Source organism: Macaca thibetana, chromosome 2 (genome assembly GCF_024542745.1).
Source record: "Macaca thibetana thibetana isolate TM-01 chromosome 2, ASM2454274v1, whole genome shotgun sequence".
Classification (NCBI taxonomy): domain Eukaryota; kingdom Metazoa; phylum Chordata; class Mammalia; order Primates; family Cercopithecidae; genus Macaca; species Macaca thibetana.
This window is the reverse complement of record NC_065579.1, coordinates 105,651,480-105,679,051: the sequence shown is the minus strand read 5'-3', so window position 1 is coordinate 105,679,051 and position 27,572 is coordinate 105,651,480. Positions and strand designations below refer to the sequence as shown.

General features: G+C 47.1%; 1 protein-coding gene across 6 annotated transcripts in view; it reads right to left on the bottom strand.

Annotated features, from left to right (window-relative positions):
* Positions 1-27,572, bottom strand: part of DOCK3 (dedicator of cytokinesis 3) — a 688,972-nt gene that overhangs the window by 21,616 nt on the left and 639,784 nt on the right. For all 6 annotated transcript variants that reach the window (XM_050780657.1, XM_050780653.1, XM_050780654.1 and 3 more), the window contains 14 exons: positions 24,723-24,783; positions 24,113-24,206; positions 21,761-21,909; positions 14,236-14,322; positions 12,736-12,840; positions 8,154-8,295; positions 6,926-7,092; positions 6,690-6,776; positions 6,044-6,223; positions 5,005-5,088; positions 4,767-4,883; positions 2,246-2,367; positions 889-1,027; positions 215-362 (listed from right to left, as the gene is read on the bottom strand). In XM_050780657.1, coding sequence (XP_050636614.1) covers positions 215-362; positions 889-1,027; positions 2,246-2,367; positions 4,767-4,883; positions 5,005-5,088; positions 6,044-6,223; positions 6,690-6,776; positions 6,926-7,092; positions 8,154-8,295; positions 12,736-12,840; positions 14,236-14,322; positions 21,761-21,909; positions 24,113-24,206; positions 24,723-24,783 — 1,682 coding nt within the window. The remainder of the gene's footprint in view (positions 1-214; positions 363-888; positions 1,028-2,245; positions 2,368-4,766; positions 4,884-5,004; positions 5,089-6,043; positions 6,224-6,689; positions 6,777-6,925; positions 7,093-8,153; positions 8,296-12,735; positions 12,841-14,235; positions 14,323-21,760; positions 21,910-24,112; positions 24,207-24,722; positions 24,784-27,572) is intronic.

Below are 27,572 nucleotides of genomic sequence, written 5' to 3'. Positions count from 1 at the left end.
CAGCAGCAGCCACTGCTCAGAGTGGAGTCTAAAGCCAGCCAGAGAAGAGGCCTGGAGGCAGGAACACTTGAGTCCTTAGTGGTAAAAGCACAAATGAGTATTCTCTAAGTCACAGGGCTGCTCTCAATGACACAGTCACAGATAACGGGAAGCTGAGTGGGGTTCATGAAGACCTCCCTTCTCCAGTCTGCAAGCAGCACCCTGCCGTCCTTACCTCGGGCACTGGAAGGGGCAGAGGTAATCATCTGGGATGGTGCTGAGTGAGTGGAACTCAGGCTGGAGGAAGAAGGGCTTGCCTGGGACGAGGACAGAACAGAGACGTTGGTGACCGAGCCCTGGTACCTGGGATTGGGATACGCAAGCTGCAAAGGGAGAAAAATCAGCAGGGTAGAGGTCTGAATGGCCAGGACTTTAGGGCTGGCACAGAGTTGGCTTTTTCATGCCCTGAGGTGCTCTGCCCCAGTGCCTTATGCTATACCCTGAGCCCTGATGGAGGCCAGGCTAATGGTTGGGCACTAGGGGCCACCCATACCACCCATATGGAACAAAGTTGTTGGGCTGGCCATACTACGGTGACCACGGAGGAAGCAGGACTAAGCCAACAGGAATGCCAGGCAAGGGGGCACTCTGGCAGAGGATCTTTCCCATGGGATCTCTTAAAGCAACCAGGGCTGAAGCTGGATTTTCTTCTTGGGAAATAAGGCCTGGGAACTGATACTTAGGATGGTGTGTGGAGGAAAGGCGGCTTTCTAGCTCTGATGAGGGGTGTTCTGAATTCGGAGCTAGAGAATTAGGCAGGGTTGCCAGCCCTCAGATCAGACATTGCAACAGCAAGGTGAGTCCTGTAGGCATGGTGCCCTGGCCCACTCTCCCTGGACAGCTCTGTACCTGCATGTGGTGGTACAGGTCCTCGGGAGCATCGCCCATGGAGCCGTCGCCCAGCATCACCATGTTTCCTGCTTCACTAGACGCATGTGAGGAGAGAGAGGATGATGAATGGCGGCCTGTGCCCATCAAGTTCATGGGGCTGTGAGCAAGAGTGGGAAATAGGGAGGAGTCAGGCCGATGGCAGGTGGCAGGGGGACAATAGAGCAGAATGTGTGGAACAGTCATCCCTGGTTTCAGCTACCATCGGTTTGGAGGGTTCCACAGCCAATGCTCATACCCATCTGAGGCCTGGAGCAGTCCTGAGCTGTACCCTGCTACTCAGGAGCCCTTGGTCTGGGAGAGACAATGGTGTGGTACACCGGACAAGCCTCTATCTACAGCTACATGGCTTATGGCCACTCAGTTTAACGACATTAGCAGTTTCTCAGGAGGAATAAAGAGATATGCCAAATCAGGTCAAAGATCTCAGGTCCCCCTTTCTATGGGGTATTAGTCTGGGTCAGTGCCCACCCCTCCACCCCCCACACCATGATGGGATCTGCTCCTTGGTCAGAGGCTTCTTCCTAGTGTGGGAAGCTACCAAAATAGCCGGCTGTGAACTATCTGCAGTCCTCTTTCCACATCTGTGGCCAAAAGGCTTGTCAATAGCTCTCCTCTAGCAATACCAGGAAAACCTCTCATTCATTTGTTCCTAAGTGCCCATTCTGTGCTGAGTTGCCACTCACACTGGAAAACAAGCCTAAGTGAGGGGCTCCTCTCACTGGTCTCCTCCTCCAACCTGGCCTTCCTGGCCTAGAGACTTTCAGTATTCTCAGTTGAGCCCAGGCAAACCAGTCTTTGATGTTCACATCACTATGCTGTTTCTTCCTTAAAACTGACTTGGTGATCCTCATTCTCCTTGGGATCAAGTCCAAAGGCCTGCATGAACAAGGCCCATTCAGAGTTGGTCCTATCCCCTTTTCCATGCCCTGGAATCCTGCACTCCAGCCACTTGACTCTACTCAGAGTGCTGACCAAGCTGGCTTGTTCATATCTTGAGGCTTCTGCATGTGTCAGTCAATTTGCCTAGATCTTGCCCTATCACCCTCCTAACCCCTAGCAAACATCTATTTATCCTTCAAGACTTCCCCAAATGCCCCCTCCTCCATGCTGCCACAATATCATGTATACACTTCCCTTAACCAGGATAGTGACTGACTGAATGCAGGGTGTGGGTCCTATGGCAGGAGCCACATAAGTGTTTGCTGTGTGCATGGGTAAGAGGGAATATGAGTATACACAAGGACTCTTTTGTCTGACCCTTGACAATTTAGACTCACCTCTCCAGAGGGAACCCTCCCCAGCCCTAAGGCCATACCTGTGCCGATGGGTCATCTTGATGCTCTCCGGACTCATGGGGCTATGGGATGCCAGAACATTTCCCCGTGGGGTGCTGGTGCCTGAACATGCAGGACTTAGCTTATCCAAACCTGGAAACTCCTGTTGAGAAATGAATGCCCCTTCATAGAGAGTAAAGAATAAATAAGTAACTAAGGGATATGAGGGAAGAACTGACTGGTGATCAAAAATCTAAAAGAAACAAAATAGTCATATGGTTGGCTGAACCTGAACTGCTTCCTTTTGGCAATGCCCCCTTCATGACTAAAACACCCTCCTAACTGCATGGGAACCTAGACCCAAGGCCGTGTGCGAGGCCCCAGGTTGACGCCACACTAAGAGAAGCATATCTGGAATGAACTGAAGCTGGTCTGAGCTCATAGGAGTGTGTTAACAGGTTTTCTCGCTATGGAATAAGTAGAACAAGATTTGGGAAAAAGGAGAGGAAGAGCTTATTATTAGTTGTCAATCAGTGGGCACCAATTACATAAGGATTGGTGTCAAGTTTTATTAGACTGCTAAATGGCCCAGCTCTTAGTGACCTGGGTTGTCTGTGACACAGTCTACGGGGAGACAGAACATAAAATCCCGATGTATGTAACTGAAAAATAGCACAGATCTATTTTAGCTTAATTAATTCATATTAAGTATACAGATTTCTGGGCACACACTTCTGATCTCAAACCCTACTAGGTGACAGCATGTTTGTTTGCGTCCCTGTGTGCAACTCAGAGGAAATAACTGTTCAGGTTTCCTCAAGTCCTTCAAAATCTGTAGTGAACAGGGGCCCTACGTCCACTGGGGATATTTCTGAGCTTGGTGTGAAGAAGCACCGGGTTTTCCACCCACTTCTTCCAAAGTATACAGAGGGCTAAAATGTATTTCTGTAGCTGGATAAAGGATATGTGTGCACACGGAAGAATGTGATGTATATAGGAAAGTGTTTTGTGCTTTTTGCTGCAACCCACATGGCAGAGAACCTCCCCACTGGCCAGGCTCCAGCCTGCCTGGGTCACCTGCTGTGATGGGGAAGTATGCAGGAGACCTTGGAATGAGAAGTAGTGGAATGAACACCCACCAGGCTCAGCAATACTGCCCAAGTTCCTAACTAAACGACACTCCAATTTTAAGGCGGAGATGCAAAAGAGCTTCTCTGCATATTTCACCTTGAAATACCACGGGAGAATCCTAACAGATGGGAGAAATTTCAGGATCTCCAGGCTTTCCTCTGGAAAATGTGCCCCTACCCCTCAAACTACAACAAGCTTCTTTTTCTCTTTTCATGTTATCCACACTTGTCCACACAGGCTGAGATCTGCACTGGGAGCCTGGAGGGACAGAGATGACCAGAACCTGCAGCATCCACGAACAAAGCAGGTCCACCCCAAATGGGTCAGGCCCACTGTGTTTAAGTAGTTCAGCCTCTCTCAGGGCTCCTGTGGCCATGGGTATCCCTAGACGGGGATGTTTTTTGCTCATGACAACCTCGTGCAGCTCAAACAGCTCTACTTCTTGTCGACCTGCCACTACCCAGTGGTCCTGGGTGATGAGAAGAGAACTTGGCTTGGGTGCCAGGTAGCAGCAGGTAATTGGGCTCATACCCCTTAAGATCTGGGAGACAGCCTGTTTAGCAGGAAGGGATCTCTAGAAAACATTTGGAGTCGGCCCCACAGTTGAAAATGAGGTTTGGGTATGTGACTAGGGGGCTCTATCCTCAGCCAGTCAGCCCTTCCTCTAAGACCCTGCCAAGGAATACTGGTCCTGGAATGTAAGTCCTGTTTGTGTGTTTAAGTCCTTGGGCCAAATGCTACTGTGGAGGCTGAAGAGCTGGGCCAGAGTTAGGGAGACTTTCAGGAGCCTGGTCCAGCCCCAGGACCTGGCTGACCCCTTTAAGAACCGCTAGCATCAAAGTACTGCTCATCCTAGACTATCTCAGATGTGAGCTTGGATCACCAGACATGATAGAGGAAGCTGGGAAGGAGAGGGAGGGAGGGAAAGAGGGAGAAAAGAGAGTTGGGGGAAGAGTAAAAAGAGGGAAAAGAGAACGATTAGAGGGAGAAGAATGAAGAAGGTCAGAGAAAGAGAAGAGGAGGAGGAGGGAGATGGGGAGAGAAGGCTGGCTCAGGCCATGCCTACCTCTTTAGGTTCTTGAGATGAAAAACATCTCCAAAAAGATCCCTACATGTGGGCCATATACTTTAGCTCTTTTCCTCCACATATGAAAACCTGTTCACTAGCACAGTGCTCTGAAACATGTTCTCTGCCCTTGAATCTGGCTCCTCCTTTGGGAGTGAGTGAGTGAGAGGATCCTTAGCATCCTTCCCCTGGATATAGCATCCATCCTTGCCCCCTGTCCCTCTGTGGGGAGGACAGCCTCTCTCCCTGACCCGGCCCCCACCCAGGCTCTCTCCCTCCTATTTTCCTTTGGCTTGTGGTATATAGGTCTGGAGAAAGTGACACCTGGTTCTACTGCAGCAGGGGCAGGACAGGGATTAACTTACATGGTAGAGACTGGCCCGCATCATCTGGAACTGATCAATTAGCTTCTTATGCAGAGGTCGCATTTCTGGGTGCACAAACTTCTCATGAACTGCTAGCCCAACTCCAAGGACATGAACCTATCAGGGTCACAAACAAGGCCACTCTGTGAACCATGAGCAGCCCCTGAGAACTGAAGCCATCTTGTAGTGCATGGCTTTTCTCACCTGGCTGCTGGTCCCCAAGCTCTCCAAGACATACCTGCTCCTGCATAAGTTCCTTGAGCTGGGTGATCTTCTCAGCATCTCCTGGGTGCTTGTTGATGTAATCTTTATCAAAGAAGGCCTGTGAAAGGAAAGGCCAAGTCAGGAAGACTCTTCCCAGGACTACTACTTATATGGGGCCCAGGAGATTTGAGTTCACTAATGCCACCTAAAACGTAGCCAGGCTGTCTCCTCATAGGTACATACACCAGTCTGGCCTGTTTGAACTTCTGGCAATTAGAGGTGTGTGTGTTTTATTTTATTTTATGATATATTTTTTGAGATGGAGTCTTGCTCTGTCACCCAGGCTGGAGTGCAGTGGTGTGATCTCGGCTCACTGCAAGCTCTGCCTCCTGGGTTCACGCCATTCTCCTGCCTCAGCCTCCCGAGTAGCTGGGACTACAGGCACCCGCCACCATGCCCGGCTAATTTTTTCTTGTATTTTTAGTAGAGACGGGGTTTCACCGTGTTAGCCAGGATGGTCTCAATCTCCTGACCTCGTGATCCGCCCACCTCGGCCTCCCAAAGTTCTGGGATTACAGGCATGAGCCACTGCGCCTGGCGAGGTGTGTTTTTTGTCTGAGAAGGATTGAATGTGGCCAAGCCATCTAAGTCTGGATGCTGACCCCAGTCCCTTATGGAGCCTGGATGGCCTAGGTAGGGCAGGCAGGACTGGTGGACTGGGAGTAGGGGCTAGCCTCTTATCCAGCCTATGACTCACTTCTCATGATGGGCTGGGCTCCAAGGCTCCTCTTGGAGGGCACCTAACATCTTCCCATAATCAGGATTACAGATTACCCATATCAGAGTTCAGAGAATAAAAATGAAGAAAAGGCCCTACCAGAGAACTGTGCCAAAGAAATAGGGAGTGATAGGGAGCTTAGGGCCTCGTTCCAGGACCATCCCAAGTTAGTTTAGCCAAGAGAGGGCATGTAGGGAAGGCTACCTAAGGAGACTACAATCTTGAAAAGAGAAGCCTGTGAGTCACCTTCCCAGCCAGGCTGCCTGCATGGGTTTGGTCTGTGGCCACAGCTCACCTCCTGATAGCGTGCAATGCCTCCATTGACAGCTGCATCAATGACACCATTCAGGCACATGCTTAGCAGGTTGATGTTGCCATGCACCTGCTTGTGTTGATACTGGCTGATCAGGGAGCGTAGCTCCTGGTTCTTATTCTCAACCACTTGGATGGCATTCTCCAGAGGGCTCACCTCCACCTAGGGGTACAGCACACAGAGTCATCCCAGAAATGATGATAACCCCTCATCATATTCCTGAGACCTGGGGTCTAAGATCTGTGGTATTGATTCCCCTTCCTTGTTCCTGTGAACTTGAGACTCCCTGGACACTTTCCACTTCTGTTTTCTGATGTATAGGCACTTGGAAGTACAGCAAATAGTGAAGAACACTAGTTCTGAAATCAGAACACTCTGCTTTCTTGAATCTCAGAGAATAGTTTTCTCATATGTAAAGTGGGAGGCTGAAAATACCTGCTGCTCAGGGGTGTTGTATGGATTAGATGAGAGAAGATACACAAAGATCCTAGCACAGGGTTGACCTGTGGGAGCCTAGGCCAGGCAGGTGGCCGAAGCTCTCTTTATCTTCAGTCCTTAGAGAAGGGCCCCCAGAGCTGGGGCTGAGGGAGCAGTTGTGAAGCTCAGCTTCATCTGAGACATGTCTCACCAGTTCCCTTCTCTCCACTTCAAACCACCGAGAGATGCCAGGCAAGCTGTGGGTCAGGGTCAGTGTGGTACGTTCAATCCACAGGCTCTGTAGGGAGGGAACAGGCAGGTGTGGGCAGTTAGGCAAGTTTTGCCACACCCGGCCTACCTGAGGGATAAAACAGTGAGTTCCCAAGAAAGTTGAGCTTGCCCCTGGACTTGCTGTGTGTACTGCCCCTGTTTTCCTGATTTGTTCACCTTGAATTCATTCTCCTTGTCCTTGGGGCCTTTGTGAAAAGGCCTGTCGTACCGGAACTTCCTCACATTGTTGACGCGATAGAAGCTCTTGACGCGATCTGGTACCCTATCCATCTGCAGAACATCCACATAATCTGGAATGGGCGTCACTGCATAGATCTGCAAGTCTGGGCAGGAAGTGAAGGAGAAATGCAGACTTGCCAGAGATGGACCTGAGAGGTTGACCCCTGTTATCTCCTCAAAGGGGAGAAGTGCACCATAGCCCCTGCTCCTTACTGACAGCCCAGTGGTGGAGGCAGTGGCATCTCCAGGGGCAGATTAGAGCCAAGCACAGTTACGTAAATCTCTATCTGCTCTCTCCCTCTCCCTGCTCTAGTAGTTGAGTTTCATGAGCATTCAACCAAGGTGAGATGTCAACAGCCAAGTGTTCTCTGGTGCCCCTTTAAGAAACAAAGGGAAAGAGGGAAATGCAGGCATCCACCCCATGGGAGTGAGAGAAGGCTACAAGGGTCTGGGCTTCCCCTCTATAGGTAAAGTATATTTACTGAAGAACAACTTTTAAATAAAATACTGTTTGAAATCTTTGTGGAAAAAAAGCAGGTAAGAGTCCACTTGCCCTCCCTTCTCTGAAACAAGCTTGCCATAGTCATGGCATCTGTCATGTGGTCCCCAAGGAAGCTGTGTGTGAAAGGTGAGGGGGAGGGCAGTGTTTCCATTCAGACTTCCAAGTGCCACCAAACCAAAGGAACTCCCCCATCCTCTCCTGCTCCGCACATCCTTGGGCCCTGCCCCAGTCCACCTGACGAAGACAAGGGACAATAATAGTACACATGGGAGTGGCGCACGTCACAGCACAGGTGGTATTCCTGTGACAAGAGCCCTGATAGGACCCCAAGTCACCCTGTACAGTGATTGCTCCTGGCTGCCTGGGCAGACTCCTCATAGGGCAGGGTGAGGATTAAGCTGTTGGAAGCAGCCAGTCTGAGGGATAAAGACCTTCCTGAAGTCCCACTGATGACTAGACCACCCACTGCTAAGGGCACGCCAGTGCTTCCTCTTTGAGGCATTAGTGCGTTTCTAAGTGTGTGCTAAGCAATGAGGACACACTCAGGTTTAGGGCTATGGGATATCTAACCTATATGGTTGGCAATGTGGTAGAGGGCAGTTGACTGGGTAGACCTCACCTCCCAGGGCCCCTGCCGTCCTCCCACCCAGTATCAAAAGATACACTGGGCATCGCACTGTAGGATGGCGTCATCAGGATGGTTGGGGTGCTGCATGGCGACAGCCTGCGGGAACTCACTGAGCATCCTCTGCTGGAAGGCCTCCAGCCTCTCGTAGTCATGGCCACGGCATACGTATTCTTTGTTCTGCCACAAACATAAGAGCACACTCTATGTATACCTTATTTGTAGCCCCCAACCTCCACAATGGAGTCAGTAGCTACATACATCACAAACATATCTTAGGAGTCTTCTCTGTATCAGGCCCTGGGACAGGCGCAGGGCATTGCCCTCAGTCTCCAGACAATCAAGGAGGGAGAAGAAAAACAAAGCGAGAATTACACTGTGGTGTGGCAGCCCCGAGGGAAGGGTACAGGCTGCAAGAAGCTTGGAAGAAGGAGAAAAACCTTACACAGGAAAGAGAGCAAGGTGGGAGATGTGATTTTAAAAAAATTATGTTTAAAAAATGTCCTGAAAGGTCCACCTAGGTCAGGCTGGTATGGTATGGTATGAGTGGAGAAGGGCAATCTATGTGGATACTGTGACAACCAGGGCAACAACAATCAAGACAGGAAAAGGCGGAGCTGGAAAGAAGGTGTCTGTGTAGAGAACTGGTAAAAGCAGTTGGGCAGAGGGGCACTGCCAGCCCCTCTTGGCATGTCTTCAAAGGAAGAAAGAGAGAAAGAGGCATCACAGAACCAGCCATATGCTTCCTGGGACAGGGTTAATCACTGGGCAGGCCTTGGAAGACCCTGACCCTGACTCCAGTGTTACCAAGGAGTGATTGCTATGGGTGCCATCAAATAAATTTAAATGGCGGGGGGCAGTGATCAAGTGTGTGATTCTGAAGGATCACTTTTATTAGTTGAGACAAACAGTCTAATGTTGCCCAGTGCCCAGGAGGCATTCAGTAGCTGTTTATTGCATTAATAACCCTTTGGCAGCAAACTCCTTTGCAAACATGTCAGCAGAACAAATAGACATCATTCTAAGTACAGATTTCTTAAAATTTTACGTTATGTCACATTTAGTTTGGGTTATGTCTCAGTTTTTCTCTTCGTGGACAAGGCACCCCCAACTCTGCTTGCTTTGCCTATATCATAGCCGGTCATGAGTGGGTGGCTGGAGCAAGCTCCCCTGAAACCCACCGGTGACACAGTCTGCCCAACCAACTGCCTAACCAGACCCATTTCAACAAAATGGTATCAGGCACTGCCAGCCCCTCTTGGCATGTCTTCAAAGGAAGAAAGAGAGAGAGAGCCATCATCACAGGGCCAGCCATATGCTTCCCGGGAGAGGGTTAATCACAGGGCAGGCCTTGGAACACCCTGACCTTCTTGAAATAGGATTTCTGTCTCCCTTTTACTTCCTCTCTCACTATGGGAGAACTTGGCTAAGGCTGGGCCATGTATCTGTATTGTCTTTTGTTTTTTTGAGATAGAGTCTCACTCTCTTGCCCAGGTTGGAGTGCAGTGTTGCAATCTGGGCTCACTGCAATCTCCACCTCCCGGGCTCAAGTCATTCTCCCACCTCAGCCTCTGAAGTAACTGGGATTACAGGCATCTTGTACCATGCCTGGCTAATTGTTGTATTTTTAGTAGAGATGGGGTTTCGCCATGTTCGCCAGGCTGGTCTTGAGCTCCTGACCTCAGGTGATCCACCTGCCTCAGCCTTCCAAAGTGCTAGGATTATAGGCATGAGCCACTGCGTCTGGCCTGGGCCATGTGTCTGGATGAATCAGAATGGAAGGGCACACTAGAAGGGAAGTTAAGGTCAGGAGGAACAGGCTGGCCTCTCCAGTGGAATAGACCAGTAGTCAAAGGACAGAGGCATTTCTACATCTTTGGCTTGATAAACAAAACTAACAAAGAAAGTACTTGTGAAGAACTGGCCTTTTCATATCATTCATATGTACAACCCTCAACAATGTCTGTTCATGGGTCAAATGATGAGAAATAAAAATTCCCTCAAGAAGGGAGGGTTGGATGTTTTCCTGACTCTTTGCAGATTAGTAAATAATCACATTTGTGAGGGGAAGCAGGCAGATGGTCCAGAGAAACCAAGCTGACAGAGCTAAAGTAATAGATGGCCTGTGCATTCAGGGATGGTAGGAGAGTAGCCTAGCCTTCTGGGGAAGGCCCAGCAGGAACAATGCACAGTGTTGACCTTGAGGCTGACTGTTGGTTTCATGTTCGCCTGGGCAAGAGCCCCAGCATTCCCACAAAGGACAGATCTGGCCGCCACTCCTTTGTACCTGGTTCTCACCATCTGCAAGGCAAAGAGCTACCTCCACTGGGACTTATTATGTTTGCCACAGATGAACTGAGCAGCTGAAATAAGGGAAGGTAGCATGTGGGTTGGCCGAGGAAATTTGTATGCATGAATTATACATGCATTATACCTCCCCTTGAGATTGCATCTTGTGTGGAGATGGGAATGTATTGATGGGTGATATTTCCTAACACCTCTTGTTATTCTTCCTCCATTACCAGGGTCTTTGAAACCACATTTGAACATTTGTACTGTTACTTGTGAGCATGGTTTGGATGGCTTAGATGCAGGTTTTATGCCAGGTCCTACCTGTCAGAAAGCTCCAAGCACCCTGAGACACTAATGTGCCCTGTGACATGTGCATGAAAGGGTGGGAAACAGGTTGGACCATGATGGAGCATTCCTGCTTGGCAGAATAGAAACAGGGGACACCAGGGCCTGATTCTGTAATATCCAAAATAATGATGTTTTACAGTGAAATCTCAATTTTGATGTACAAATTGTGGATCTACACAAGAAGAAGAAAATGACGAGAAAGCATAATTTGCAAAGATAAAATGAGAAAAAGGCAAGTTACAAGACCAGAATCATTAGTTTGTCAAAGGACTTTCTGGAAACACTTTTGGTTTCTAATTCTTGTACAGCTGCTTCTACTTCTTTTGCTGACCTCCACCACTTCCATTGTTCTTATATGATCTATGTTGATGGGGCTAGTAAATATGCCACTCCTGAAATGCCTGGGCTGGATGGTCACTAGAGATGAAGGAAGCCTAGTCCTCTTAAGAAAGTCTCTCTTCTCATTTCCGGCCAGGTGCGGTGGCTCACACTTATAATCCCAGCACTTTGGGAGGCCGAGGCAGGCGGATCACTTGAGGTTGGGAGTTCAAGACCAGCCTGACCAACATGGAGAAACCCCGTCTCTATTAAAACACAAAATTAGCTGGGCGTGGTGGTGCATGCCTGTAATCCCAGCTACTTGGGAAGGCTGAAGCAGGAGAATCGCTTGAACCTGGGAGGCGGAGGTTGTGGTGAGCTGAGATCGTGCCATTGTACTCCAACCCGGGCAACAAGAGCGAAACTCTGTCTCAAAAAAAAAAAAAGAAATTCTCTCAACTCATTCCCATTCTGCTACTAGAAACACACTCCTGTGGAACAGTTACAGCCTTCCCGGGGATCACAACTAGGTAAATTAGGCAGTGAGCTTGCTGTTCCTGTCATATTACCAGTGCCCACACAGATCATTTTTCCTTCTAGCCTAGAATGACTACTGCCCAAGAAAAGTGCAAGTTGACCTGCCTTACTTCTGCAATGTGGTTAGCCTGGACTCTGCCGCTAGCAGACTAGCTTTTTTTAAGGAGCTATTAAGCCCGGTTGACCTTTGATGTGATAACAAGTTTGTTATTGCTCATTGGCTAACCCAATTTCTCCAAGAATACAGGATCCCAAACATATCAAAGGGAATTTTCCCAGCTACTTTCTGAGACTTGTGGACAGTGAACTTTAAAGATATCGGAACTGGGGGTGATCAGAGATTAGGTCTCAACTGCTCCAGGGCCCACACATCAGGGCAGCTTCATTTAGATCATCTGAGAACACATCTCTATGGGACTCAGCCTGCAGTGTATGTTGACTGACTACTCCTGGAGCCTCTGAGTTGTGCTGAATAAATAAGAAAATCACAACTGGTGTCAGTAGATCTATACTCAGTCATCCTTTCCACTCTTTTTATATTCTGGTTCAACCTGCCAGGGAATGGTAGGGAGAAAAGGCTGTTGTCATCCTGGGTCAGAGAACTGGCTGCCTATAAGAGGCTTTCTACAGCCAAACACAGTGCTTGGCAGCTCCCTCAGGATCCCAGGAACCACCTGCTGGCTACAGTGCAGCCAGGAGGAAAAACCATCATTTCAGAAGACAAACTCTAAGAGGTCAGTCTACTGTTAAGGTCAGGGCTTTATTGGCGCCCTGTATGGCTGAGAAGACTCACAATGGAGGTTCCAGGCACTGGAGGCAGAAGTTGGAAGGTACCTATGGGACATACTTAGACCCTGGTCACTTCCTGAAGAAACTCCATTGATTTGGTAAGAAAGCCACCCTCACACATTCCTGGTAGCTACAGAACAACAGAGCAGACTAAAACAGAGTCTGAAGTTGGCAGCCAGTCCAGTCAAATAAAACCAAATGCCTGTTGTTAACTGGTCTATCCTCTGTAAAAAAGTATTCAGCAGAAAAGGCAAAAAGGGGAAGACAAGAATACAGGTTTTAAGTGAATTATGTGTAAAATTATATAAGTTCTTGTGACCATCTGAATGGACTCACCCGAAGAAAGAAAGGAAACTTCCTGCCATAGAAGCCGACCCGAAAGAACTCAGGCTCCAGGCGTTGCTGCTCCATAATGTTGTCATAGTAGCTGGCCTCCATTTTCTGTGAATGAGAAAGGTCTTCGGGTTGGCTTGACTGCTGTTGGTATCCAAAGCAAGTTCTCCTAGGCCCAACTGGACACTGTCTTCCAGAAAGGGATCATGGCAACTCAATCTAGATAAGAAGTAAGTGAGCCTCTAGACATGACCAGCCTCTCTCTGGGGAGTTGCATTATGGAAGAGAAGGCCCTCCATCACCACTGTCTGATGGTGGGATGGGGACAGCCCTGCCCACTGCAGCCCTGTGTAGCTGCTGTGAATGTCCTTCCTAGGGAGTGGACTCAGCCCTATAGATTCCTGTACTTGGGAGGCACACTTTTAACATGGACTTTTTCTGCCCAGGGATTTCTGGTTTTGACCAATACTCACTATACCAGTTGACCCCTGACTAGGTTGCTTGTAGCTGGCTATCAGCAATTCTCACCACCATTTTGTATCAGTCCAACTCTTGTTCATCTATTATCTGACTAAAGATGCTAACAACTGTAGTGACGAAGGCTCAGATGCTAACAGCACTGGTACTCATTCCAAGTTAAGATATTTTAAATTTGAAAAGCTAACTAATATCCATGATGTCTAGCATTCCAAGGTCTGTAACTTTTTTAGTTGTGGCTGACCTGGCTTCACACTCACACAAAACTCACTGAAACTTCGATTGGGAAGATAGCTCTAATGCATTAAATCAAGCCAGCCTGCCAGAACGGGTTAAGAAGCCACTGCTAGAGGAACATGCCCAAACACCAATCTGGATCAGAGAACAGGAGAGTTAGCCACAAGGATGAGGGTGCAGAAAGGGTGAGTTGAGACTGCTAGCCTCTTTTTCGCTGATGAAATCAGCAGCCATTATGATTGAGAACCCAGCACCAGCAACCAGAAAAAATTTGGTGCAGACCTTCAAAGCCCATCGGGCATTTAATTTAATTTTTTAATATTCTGCATCAAAGAAGGCAGCAAGTACAACATGTTTAAAATTGACCATAAGCAAAGTGGGGAAAGCTCTTATAAAGATTTTGGATGAAGCATCCATAAACAAAACCATTCCAGGAAAAGCTTCTCTGTGAAGCTGAGCTGCCACCTCCTTCTCTTTCTTGAAACCACCATCCTATCCTGCCTATGCTACTTCTCCCTTCTCTGAGCACCATGGCTCTTGGGGTCCAGATCATACAATTATTTTTCAGGTGTTCTTTTTGGTTTCCTAGTCAGACTGCAAGTGTCCTGAGGGCAGGAGTCTTGGCTTTTGTTTCTCTTGTATTGTCCACAGCACTAAACCAAGGGCTAGGCCCATAGAGAATGCTCATTTAGAAACTGATGCCAGTCAGGGCTGGGGTGGGGGGGGGGGGGGGGGGGGGGGGGGGGGGGGGGGGGGGGATGCTGGGGTGGGGGGAAGGGCACAGCTCACCCGAATCCAGCTGAGGCTCTGGTAATCATAGAGGCTCTCGTACTGACACGCCAGCTCCCTGCACAGTGGGATCCCAAACTCCCAGCTCTGTGTCAGAAATAGAAACAGGGCTTCAGCATCTCATCCTCAGAATGGCCGAAGCCCACATTAAATACATCAGAAGACACACAAAAGGTCTCCCGCCAGCTCCAACTTGTGTCACAAAGAACATATGCCTCAAAACCAATTTGGGGGTCATGAACAGCCGTGTGGCTTTCTAGCTCAAGCATAGCTTTTAGGTCTCTGCTCAAATGTCTCCACCTCCAAGAGGCCTTCCCTGACTACTTTGTCAAGAAGAGGCACTTCCTTGTCCATTTCTGTTCTGTTACTATGAAGTTATCTTAATTTTAAAAAATTACTTACTTTTTTGTTGTATTAGTCTCAATCAGATGATAAACACAAAGAGGGCAGGGACCCTGTTTGTTTTATTCTCAGAGACTAGAACAATGCCAGGGATGTATCAGGTACTCAGTAAAGATTTATTTGATAAGTTAATGAAACACTGATTTTTAGATTAAGATTGTTTAAGCTCCAAAACAAGTATGGAAATCAAGAAGAAAATGCCTACTCAAGGACTTGGCAGTAGGTCGGACAATTTCCTTTATGGAACTATTTGACCTTAAATTAGGTTTCAGATGATCCTTGCCTAGTTAGATTCCAGGCTTTCTGTGGTATGGCTCCTGTTATAGTAACATGCCCATGCAACAGCCTGAGGGAAGGCTGCAGTGGCCTTCATTAAGAGGTGATATTATCCATTTCCTCCTTTAAAAAATGTACACCTCTTTTGGAAGTCAAATTGTCCCTGTTTGCAGATGACATGATTGTATATTTAGAAAACCCCATCGTCTCAGTCCAAAATCTCCTTAAGCTGATAAGCAACTTCAGCAGTCTCAGGATACAAAATCAATGTGCAAAAATCACAAGCATTCTTATACACCAATAACAGACAAACAGCCAAATCATGAGTGAACTCTCATTCACAATTGTTTCAAAGAGAATAAAATACCCAGGAATCCAGCTTACAAGGGATGTGAAGGACCTCTTCAAGGAGAACTACAAATCACTGCTCAATGAAATAAAAGAGGACATAAACAAATGGAAGAACATTCCATGCTCATGGATAGGAAGAATCAATATCGTGAAAATGGCCATATTGCCCAAGGTAATTTATAGATTCAATGCCATCCCCATCAAACTACCAATAACTTTCTTCACAGAATTGGAAAAAAACTGCTTTAAAGATCATATGGAACCAAAAAAGAGCCCACCTTGTCAAGAAAATCCTAAACAAAAGGAACAAAGCTGGAGGCATCACACTACCTGACCTCAAACTATACTACAAGGCTACAGTAACCAAAACAGCATGGTACTGTACCAAAACAGATATGGACCAATGGAACAGAACAGAGCCCTCAGAAATAATGCCACTCATCTACAACCATCTGATCTTTGACAAACCTGACAAAAACAAGAAATGGGGAAAGGATTTCCTATTTAATAAATGGTGCTGGGAAAACTGGCTAGCCATATGTGGAAAGCTGAAACGGGATCCCTTCCTTATACCTTATACAAAAATTAATTCAAGATGGATTAAAGACTTAAATGTTAGACCTAAAACCATAAAAACCCTAGAAGAAAACTTAGGCAGTACCACTCAGGACATAGGCATGGGCAAGGACTTCATGACTAGAACACCAAAAGCAATGGCAACAAAAACCAAAATTAACAAATAGGATCTAATTAACTAAAGAGCTTCTGCACAGCAAAAGAAACTATCATCAGAGTGAACAGGCAACCTACAGAATGGGAGAAAATTGTTACAATCTACCCATCTGACAAAGGGCTAGTATCCAGAATCTACAAAGAACTTAAACAAATTTATAAGAAAAAATCAAAGAACCCCATCAAAAAGTGGGCAAAGTATATGAACAGACACTTCTCAAAAGAAGACATTTATGCAGCCAACAGACATATGAAAAAATGCTCATCATCACTGGCCATCAGAGAAATGCAAATCAAAACCACAATGAGATACCATCTCACACCAGTTAGAATGGCGATCATTAAAAAGTCAGGACATAACAGGTGCTGGAGAGGATGTGGAGAAATAGGAACACTTTTGCACTGTTGGTGGGACTGTAAACTAGTTCAACCATTGTGGAAGACAGTGTGGCAATTCCTCAAGGATCTAGAACTAGAAATACCATTTGACCCAGCCATCCCATTCCTGAGTATATACCCAAAGGATTATAAATCATGCTGCTATAGAGACACATGCACACGTATGTTTATGGCGGCACTATTCACAATAGCAAAGACTTGGAATCAACCCAAATGTCCATCAATGATAGACTGGATTAAGAAAATGTGGCACATATACACTATGGAATACTATGCAGCCATAAAAAGGATGAGTTCATGTCCTTTGTAGGGACATGAAGCTGGAAACCATCATTCTGAGCAAACTATCACAAGGACAGAAAACCAAACACCGCATGTTCTCACTCATAGGTGGGAATTGAACAATGAGAACACTTGGACACATGGTGGTGAACATCACGCACTGGGGCCTGTTGTGGGGTGGGGGGAGGGGGGAGGGATAGCATTAGGAGAAATACCTAATGTAAATGATGAGTTAATGGGTGCAGCACACCAACATGGCACATGTATACATATGTAACACACCTGCACGTTGTGCACATGTACCCTAGAACTTAAAAGTATAATAATAATAATAATAATAATAATAAATATATATATATACCTCTTTTGGTTAGATTGAGGGTCATTAGTTTACTTGATATTTTACCCAGACTCCTCAACTTCTCAATACTAATAAAAATTTTTTATTATAGGAAATTTAAGCATATAGAAAAATAGAGAGACTAGAAGAATAAACCCCTATCCATCATCCAGCTTCAACAATGACCAATTCACAGCCAATCTTGTATTATTCATACCCCATTCACTTATTCCTCCCCATAGCATTTGAAGCAAATCTCAGATATAATTTCACCAGTAAATATTTCAGCATAAATCATTAAACATAAGGACTATATTTGTAAGAATACTCTTTGAAATAGCATCAGGGAGAAGGAAAACATTGTTTCATTTGCAATTGTGTTTCTCAAAAGAATATATTTTTCTATCCTTCAAAGAAATTAACACCACATGGATTGAAACTGCAGGACCGATTAAAAAGATTAAAACAAACCAAAGAGGTGTTTGTTGTTGCTGTTGTTGTGTGCGGTTTTTTTTTTTTTTTTTTAGAAACAAGGTCTTGCTCTGTCACCCAGCCTAGAATGCACTGGCATGCAACCTTTAATGCTTGGGCTCAAGAGATTCTCTTGCCTCAACCTCCTGAGTAGCTAGGACTACAGGTGGGGCTAGGTGTGTGCCACCATGCCTGGCTAGTTTTTAAAATATTTTATAGAGATGGGGTCTCGCTATGTTACCTTGGCTGGTCTCAAACTTGTAGTCTCAAGCCATCCTACCACCTTGGCCTCTCAAAGTGTTGACATTACAGGCATGAGCTACCATGCCCAGCCAAACGGAATTTTAAATAGACCCTGACTCCTTGCTTTAATATAATGCCTGTGCCTCAGTGAGCTAGAAAGCCTCTTGTACCCCCATTATCACAGCTTTCAAGAGGGCGTATATCAGTCCTCTGCAAGTGCTGCTTGGGCAGGTTTCAGCAATGGACCCAGAACAGGGTCTATCTGGCTGGCAGCTTCATGGGGGCTAGCTAAGTTTATAGCTGAGTTGTGTAGAGACTTCTGGCCAGCCTTTCAAGAGCCACTCCATGGGACACTGCTCATTTAGATGACAATGGCTATATGTGGGGCTAAAGATGCCCTGTCTGCTAACAGTAGCTTCCAATAAAAACAGGTCTTCTCCTCCACTGGGATCAATGCTCATCTATCTTGCTGGCATCTCTGCCCTAGCTTGTAACCCTGATGCTCCAAGGCATCCCTCCCCACCATAATTATCTTTAGAATGAACCAGGACCAAGAATTTTAAGACACCCTGCAAACCTTGAGGGGTATGCTGGAACACTGGTGGGCTTGGGGGCTTTGAGAGCTGCCTCTGCACAGAGTTAGTAAATATACTACAGGTGCAATGCATTCCCATCCACATCTTTCGCCTTGGTTTCCCTCCTTCAGGCAGGAGGCAAAGCTGACTCTAAAACTCCCTACCAGTATCTAAAATCCAGTCACCTCTACCAGCTCCTGCAGATTTGTGCTTTTGTTTTGTTTTGTTTTGTTTTGAGACAGAGTCTTGCTCTGTCACTCAGGCTGGAGTGCAGTGGTGCAATCTCAGCTCACTGCAACCTCCACCTTCCATGTTTAAGTGATTCTCGTGACTCAGCCACTCGAATAGCTGGGACTACAGGCGTGCGCCACCACACCCGGCTAACTTTTGTATTTGTAGTAGAGACGAGCTTTTACCATGTTGGCCAGGCTGGTCTTGAACTCCTGACCTCAAGTGATTCGCCCACCTTGGCCTCCCAAAGTGTTGGGATTACAATTGTGAGCCACCTTGCCTGGCCTAATATGTGCTTTTATATATCCTTGTTGCTCCCTTGCAGGGACAGCACAAAAAGTTGTACTGACTTAGGGCTCATTCTAATCAAATGGCAAAGGAAGGGAAAAGCATGGGCCACCAGTCTGTTTGCACATTACATATTAGAAGTAACAGTCATTCCTTCAAAAGAGTGTGGACCATGGTAAACCCTCAAGCAGGAGAGCTCAAGCCCACTCCCACAGAAGTGGTTGGTGTAGCCCTGATGCTCTGCTAGCCTCTGTCTAGCTTCTCCTCCTGCCTGCTTCCTCCACCTAGAGATAAGGACCAGTTCTGACCTTCACATCACCCCTTTCTTCTCTCAACTCTCACCCTGCCACATCCTGTCTCTTTGGAGTTTCCTTCTCTCCTTGTCTGGCCTGGGAGAGCTGACTCTCTGTGGACCAGAGCCCAGTCCAACTTGTAGCAGGTTTATAAGTCAACTACCTCACTACAGGACAGAATGGCCCAGAACTAGACTATGGCCATGTTATTAGCCACGGCTAATCCTCTTGGGTACCCAGGACATAAACATGGGACCAAGGGAGATTGTGTTGTCTAAGGCAGACACCAGAGAGCATGTGCCAGCTTTGAGGGGTGTACTGGAACAATGGTGGGTCTGGGGGCTTTAAGAGCTGCCTCTGCATAGAGGTAGCGAATGTACTACAGGTGCAATGCATCCCCATCTACATCTTTCCCCTTGGTTTCCCTCCTTCAGGCAGAAAGCAAAGCTACTCTAAAATGTCTTACCAGTCTCTGAAATCCAGTCACTTCTCTTCTACTACTCTTTGTCCTCGTTCATTCTAAAGATAACTGGAGTAGAGGCCTTGGAGCGAGTGCCTTGGAGCAGCAGGGTTACAAACTAGGGAAGAGATGCCAGCAAGACAGATGAGCCTTGATCCCAGTGGAGGACATTTGTTTCACTGGAAGCTACTGTCAGCAGGCAGGGCATCTTTAGCCCTACATGGGGCCATCATCACCTAAATGAGCAGTCCCTATGGGGCAGGTCTTGGGGGTAATGTGTGGAAGAAAAGCCAGGAGGGGCTTGCCTTGTGAGGCAGGGTGTGCTGGCAGTGTTGAGAGGTAGAAACTCACTACCTGTTCCTCCTTTCTTTCTTTGCCCTTCTCTTGTTGCCAAGGTGGCTTTTCTCTTGGTGCCAAGCATCCCTGCCATAAGAACATCTTTTTCCCATAGCATCTACGTTTTGCTTTTCTAGAACCATGGTTTTCTTCTTGAAAACCCTGAATATTTTCAAGAAGAACTGGTTAATCTCACCTGATGGTTTCATCAGGAGCTGAGGCACAGGAACAGACAAGGTAGGCCTCCTGTGTGAGCCTAAGACAGTGGGCCTGATGACTGCTCCTTTGAGGATAAACTCATGAGAGGGCTCACTGAGTGGTCTCTACTCAGCATAGACTCTGCTCCTCCAGCAATTCAGGGCAAAGGCAGGATTGCAGAAGTGAGGAGATTCCTGAGAAGGTGGCCTATGGAGTCTCCTAGTCCTTCTCTCCTTCTTGTCCATCTATAGTACTCAGGCACACTTTGTGTTTTACTCCCTAGTCCATGTTAAAGTTTAATCCTGCTTTTCTATGCATTACCATAATGTGGGATGAAGAGGGGACCATCAATGCTCATGCATCCCACAGGCAGACTCAGTCAGATTAGAATAACTCTCTACTCTGTACTTTGTGCCCATGGAAAGAAATGAGAATGAACGCACTAGAAGCACACATGCATGCTCACACCATGCTTATGTCATTCCCTGTGAGCTAGGAGGGCTTGCTGGGCATGTAGGTGAGGGGCAGCTCCAGGTTAGCCAGGAGCCAGAAAACCAGCCTAAAACTGCAAGTGAGGGGCTCTGTGTCAGGTCCTGGATCAGCAAGGACCAGAGGTTTTGGGTCAGCTTTGTGGATCAGTCGCACAGGCTGGCTGAGAGCTGAGCATGGGCATCCTTTCTGGGCTAGGTTACATAAGAGTTTCTGTGCTTTTGGAAAGGTTCCTGCTTACCAGTGCATTCTCTGCATGGGGAAATGTTTTCTGAGTGAATATTTTTGACAAACACAGAAGTCCCCCATGTTATGTAAAACTGAAGAATGTTTTCTGATTTATAGGCAAAAGCCATTAATGTTTACATCTTTCTTTTTGATGAAAAAACTCATCTCAAAAACCAATTTCTATTTGAGTCAGGGGCTCAGTTACTACAGTTCCCTGAATGACCCTATTTCAGCTTGAAAACGTGCTCAAAGCTTAGTAATGAGAAAATGGCTTCAACAAGTTTTTCCAGCACATGGGCCACATTCAACAGTAGGTAGTCAGAGGGCCCCACATAGAGCTCTCCCAGAGATGGGAGCGGAATGGCTGGAGCCCCAAGGAAGCCTAAACCAGTGCTGACAATGCTGCCGATCCCATAGAAACTAGTTTGATGGAAAGTAACCCCGATACGAGAGGAGCCCTGGCTGTGCTGTAGGGAAGGGAAATCTAAGAAAAGAACACATACCAGTAAGAAGCAGTTTAGGTCTCCTTTGGCTGTGATTAAAATCCATTCATTTCTACCACTCATATTTTATATGGCAGCAGATTAGAAAGCCATATCAGTTCTTTAAGTAAATCCAATAAAAACAAACAGGGTTCCAGAAGCCCCTGCTGTAGAAGCATTCGTATTTATAGATAGGCAAAGCTGGTATGTGGGGTAGTCTCTAACACCTACAATCTGGATATGGCTTTCAAGTCACAGAATTAAGCTGTTGTCTTTTTCTCCCTCAGAGAAAATCATGTGGTCTCCATATCTCAGGCACATAGATAGGCACCCACCCACTCACCACCCCACACACCACCCCCTGTAGCTGCTGTTAACCCTATGGTGTCAAGATGCCATGCATCACAGCAGAAGCTGGAAGGCTAAAGGGCTTGCCTAATGACGCGTACCTTGCCTTTGTTGAAGTAGTGAATGATCTTCCGGCACAGTCCCTCCTTCCGCTGCCACTCTGTCTGCGATGGGTAGTGGAGGAATTCCCGCAGTGGCCGGTCCTCCCACTGCAGCAGCTCACAGTAAAGGAGCAGGGTAAATGCGGCCTCTGTGGGGACAGACAGCACGGAGGTCCAGGGGCTTCCCTTGCTCAGGGGCCCAGGAGCAGCCTAGTGTCAGAGGACTATGCTGGGCAGAATGCCAGCGCAAGTCATGTGCAGCCCAGGTCAGGGACACTGGATACCAAAGACAGAACAGTGGGCCTGCTCAGCAAGCCAATAACCCTGGTCCATAGCATGAAGGAGCCAAATATCCTGGTAGACACCTTCCTTCCATGGCCTGGTCACCTGTTCCGGCCTCCAGATTAATAAAGAATGACTCAGCTACCCAAAAGTCTGTGTACAGGTGGCTTTGCTGTGGGAGACGTTGACACATCAGAGAGAGCTCTTGGGTTCCTTTCTGCTCAACTGACTACAGCTTCCTTTCCAACCTTCTCAGAACTGGCTCTTAGGGCTCCATTACCAAAGGAACCTAAATTGATACTAGACCCAGAGTGAAGGCCTGGCAACATCTTACTCTATGTGTGGAACAATTAGAGAGGGTTATGTAAAACAGCAGCAGTGAAATACCACGGCTCCCTACATTCCGAGGGATGAGTCACACTGAATCACAGCCATGGCTCAGGGGCCTCGTTACACAGTTTTCTCTCTTCTGTTCCATTTGTTCATTTTTAGTGGGCATCTCCTACTGGCAAGTTAATTAGTTCTAGCTTCTGTGCTTCTGCCTGGTTTTCAAGGTTCTACTCAAATCTACTCTCCATGACTATGAAGAATCTCATTTCTAACCATTTATTGACCCACTTCCAGCTTTAGCTAGGCCCACTTGCCTGTGTCCACTCTTTAGGCTCCTCCTCATCCTTGCCTCTTTGCCTGTGCCCTTGCCACTGGAACTTCCTGCCAAGGAATGTACACGCCTCCTCATGGGATCAGGAAGCCTTTTTTCTCTAGCGACAAGCCTTGTGGAACTCACGGCCTCCCTCTGGAGCTTAGGAAATCATGGAACGTCTTTTTCTTCCTTGCCTATATTATTTTCAGATGTCATTCCCTGAGCCATCAGAGACAAGGCTTAGCACTCTTTCTCTGTTAAAGTCCCTGACCCAGCCTCTCAGTCATGGCCCAGTTCCCCAGAAGTTTAGCAAATGCTTCTGCTGATACACAACATTTATTAAAGTCTTTCTCTTCACTGCCCTCTCAGAGGGTTGCTGGATCATGGGTGCAAGTGGATGCAGAGAATGGTAGACTCAGCCCAGTCATTTTATTAGTCAGCTGAATTTAAGATTCAAAGCCCAGTCATTTTAGATTTAATTATTGCCAAGCTGTGCTATCAGATAATATATCATCTATGCCAAACACTCTCTAACAGCTAGAGATAAAGAAGGAGGATTCTCTGTTTCTACAAATCTATCTAATTGCAATAGTGTTTGCAGAGAAGGATAGCTTAAATTTCCTGGTCTATCACACAAATTCAAGTCCTATCACCTAAGAGCTAAGACATAATGGCTGGTCACCACAGTGGAGAAAATAGTTCTTTGTGGGGAACGATGGCATGTCAATCAGACAGGACACACACACATGCGCACAACCCCCTGATTCAGCGTGGTTCTCAGTAAACAGTTGTGACAGCCACTCTGAAATGCTTTAAAATTTGTTCTAGTTAGAAAAGGCCTTGATGTTGGATTATATTGTAGATACAATGACAGGCCCTGTCTGGCCTGTCAAGAAGTCAGATGAACACTCTTCATACTCTGCACTGGGAGCGCAATGTGAGCCTGCTATGCAGTTGCAGGGTCTGAAGAACCTAGCCTGCAAGGAAGGTCTGCTAGTGAGTTCTGGAAGTTCCAGGGTTAGGGGGATATTCCTTTGTTATAACCTTAGCTCTAGCTTTGAAAGTCCTAAAAAAGGCTCTCTGTTCATAAGGAGTGACAGTTAGCTCAGGATGCTCTGAACCTGGTGCACCAGAATTTGGAGGTCACTGTTGAGACTTCAGAGGGGTGGACAGGAGGGAAGGAGAGTGAAACAGCCTCAAGTAGTGGAGGACATGGCACAAAGGCACAAGTGGAAGTTCTGCCTGCTTTCTCTCTACCATGTGCCACAAAGGAGTTGAGGGAAATGAGTGAGGTGAGGGGATAGCACAAGCCCCAACATTCTGCTGAGATCTGGCAGGCACCACCCTGAAGCCTTTCTCTGCCTATTGTACAAATCCCTTCAGTTTGTCCTCATGGTCAGGCATGGCTCTCTCTTTTCCCCACTTACCTGTGTAGTTTTCGGCCTGCAAGTGCATGTCACAAAGCTTATGGATGTAGCGGATATACATTTCTTCCTTGTTAATCTCAGATTTGTAAAAATTCTATAATAAAGAGAAGGAAACACCTGTTAACTACCTGTGGAGGCCATAGCCAAGCTCTGGGCAGCTGGCCAAAGCCGTGGGTGTGCTGGGCAGGAGAGGGAGGGCAGGCTCCTGGAGGCAGACAGCACCAGAAGGAGAAAGCACCAGCCAGAAGGAACACCTGCTGTGGGTGGAACCACTGGCAGGTCTATGGGAGCCCTGGGTAGTGTGAAAGAGGAAAAGCATCAGGGCAGATCAGGAGTCAGGGTTGACTGTGAATTGGGGCATGTCAGAGTTAGTGGGTCCCTGCCAAGAGGCCAGGCTAGAGTTCGGTACAAAGAGAAGCTCGTTTCATTCCTTCCCCAAGTAGGAATGTGTCTGGGGAAGTGCAGGCCTCTAAGATACCAGTAACTGGGCTGATGTCCTGATTAAAACCCTCAGGCCTATAGCCATGTATTGTAGAAGGGCCAAGCCAATCACAGCGCAGGACAGAAACCATTTCAGTAGGCAGAGAGGTCAGGGCCCATGTCCTCTCACCATCAGGTTAACAGTACAGCCAATCTTCTTATTCTCTGTTTCCTCTCCTTTCATGCAGTCCCTGGAAGAGACAGCACAGATGAGCACCAGATACGAAGTGGGGCCTTGAGACAACACATAGAACTGTACTATTACTGGGGCATTAGTATGACCAAATCCCAGATTGAGATGGCCTCCAACAGGAACTGTTTCCATAGATGAGGAGTCTACTGTGAGCTCCTTCAGCTTTGGACCCACACTCGGGGCTCAAATATCTCTTCAACTGAGCCCCTTATTCTGGTGGCAGAGCACAGACAGAGCCCAGAGCTACATCAGGGTATTAAGTGGCACCTACAAAGGTCCTTGGCACAAAAGGGCATATTAATTAGGTGAAAAGCCAAATCCTCAACTTCCCATAAAGGGAGGCACAGAATTCTCCTTAAAGGACAGGTTTCATTTTGTAGCAGTGCTGAATAGAAGCCAAGATCCTCCACTTCATGGCCCTAGCTTCAGGGCTCTGTACATGTTCACCACATAGTTGACATTTCTCCCTACGGTTTCCTTCCTGTGTACTAGTCTTTGGAGCCATCTATCACCAGAAGCAGCAGGTCTCGTGCTTAAGGCATCAGCCAGGACTGAGCTGCATTCATACCTAGCAGGGTCTGGGTATAGGAGGTATCAGGGATGGCCTGTGTGAGACAGGAAAATAGGAAGACTGAGAATGGATCCTTTCCAAGATAGGGAGAGGGTTGGTCAAAGCCAAGCTCCTCTGGAAAGGAGCAGAAGCCTGGCATAAGGAGATGAAGGAGAATGAGAACCAGACTGGTGAATCCAGCAAGAAGTCTCCTATGCACACAGCCAGCCAGAGAGCCATCTGCCTGATGTGTCTCCTTCCATAGCAGCCCACACTGCTCTAGAGAAGATCTAGTTTCTTATGCAGCTGTATATTAGCAGCTCTGGGGAAAAGCTGCAGAAAGGGGTTTATACAGATTTCTAGGGTCAGGTTGGAGAGTGTCTTTGGCTTTGCTCCACTGACAGGCACAGGGCCCAGTGAAGAGCAGTACAGCTGGGAATCAGGGGCCCTAGGCCAAGTCACTGAGCCTCTGGATGGCCATTTGACAAACCCAGTTCTCCCCACCTTCCCATCATGCAGAGGAAGAACCCCGGGATGACTCCTCTGAAAGAAAAAGATGTTGAAAATCCATACTCCTCTCATGATATTTTGCAAAGCCAAATGTCCTTCCTGTGGAAGTCTCCGGTCAGAGTTGACAGGTTTGTGATGTTTGGAACCAAGGCCCTCCTTTCTTGAGCGGGGGGTTGACCTATCACCACATAAGACATTTGGTTCCTATGTAGCCAGACATGAGGGTCCTGAACATCCTTCTGCAGAACCTGTCCCTTTAGTGCTGGCAGGGCCAGGAAACTGCTTGACTTTTCAAGAGAAGTGAGCCTGAGGTCAGATGGCCAAGTTGTTCCAAGCAACCCACACAATGGTAGAAGGCATCTGTCTCCCGAGTAAGTTGGCCCCATGAAGGGCAGTGAGATCTTACCTAGCCACTTCAGCATTTAGTGTAGCTATAGGCAGGCATGTAGCTGTGCTACAGAATGGGGGGATGCTTAAGACAGGAGCACATTTCCCAGGAATTCCATTTCCATTTAGTGATTTGTATTTTCTATAAAGCATCTGAAACACTTACCAAGCATTAACTTCTGTTTGGCCATAACTAGAACTTCATAGCTAAGTCCCTTAAACAGAAAGGAACTGGCCTCAACACTGTGATACCAGGGGCATCCTATACACTTCTGTGCTCTATGACTGCTTCTCCTCTGCACTGCTGACAGCAGACTCTTTTTTGTGTAGCTTTGCATCACTTCTGTGTGGCTACTTCATGGTGGATGCCTTTTAAAGTCTGACTTAGGTGCAGCTGTTGCTTTCCCTCTTGTTCCTTCTCTGAAGGGTGAGCAGGGAAGACTCCTGAAAGAGGCTTCTGAAGCATCTGGCTCACCTGGGTAGTGGGCTGGCTGGGGACTACATCAGTGACCAGGCAGCCCTCATTGCAACCCGAGGGGCCTGGGAAAGGCAGGCTTCATAACCTTCAGTTGCCCGTTCCAGGTACAGGTTCCACTTTGAGCCACAAGGGCTTGGCAACTCTAGCTCTGTCCCTGTCTGTTCCAGGCACAAAGAAAACCCTTCTAAGGCCCTGCTTCCTATCCTGGGAAATATAGTTACTACCAGTGAGAATCTTCATGTTTGAAACAGAGTGTCTGAAATTCACACAAAAGTTAAAGACATTGATATAAAAGCTGACGAGGTACTCCTTTGAGTATCTAAAGTTTTGCTAGTCTAACATTGAATCTTACATAACAAGTTCAGGTAATTCTAGAGTACAATCTGTTGATTATGTTTAATCAATGTATATATTTTAAAACTCTGAACAATTATTTTTTTCCTTTTTGTTTGATGTCCTTTCCTTGAGTCATATCAACAACTATTTTCTTTTACTTTTTTTTTTTTTTTTGAGACAGGGTCTCATTTTGTCACCCAGGCTGGAGTTCAGTGGCGCAATCTTGGCTCACTGCATCCTCGACCTCCCCAGATAAAGTGATTTGCCCACCTCAATCTCCAAAATAGCTGGGACCACAGGTGCATGCCACCACACCTGGCTACTTTTCCAATTTTTCATAGAGATGGGGTTTCACCATATTGCCCAGGTTGGTCTTGAACTCCTGAGCTCAAGCAATTTGCCTGCCTTGGTCTCCCACAGTGTTGGGATTACAGGCATGTGCCATTGTGCCTGGCCAATAACTCTTTTCTTAGTAAGTTCTTGAACTAACTGCATTGAGGTAGAGGAAAAGAGTTGCTTGGTTTCT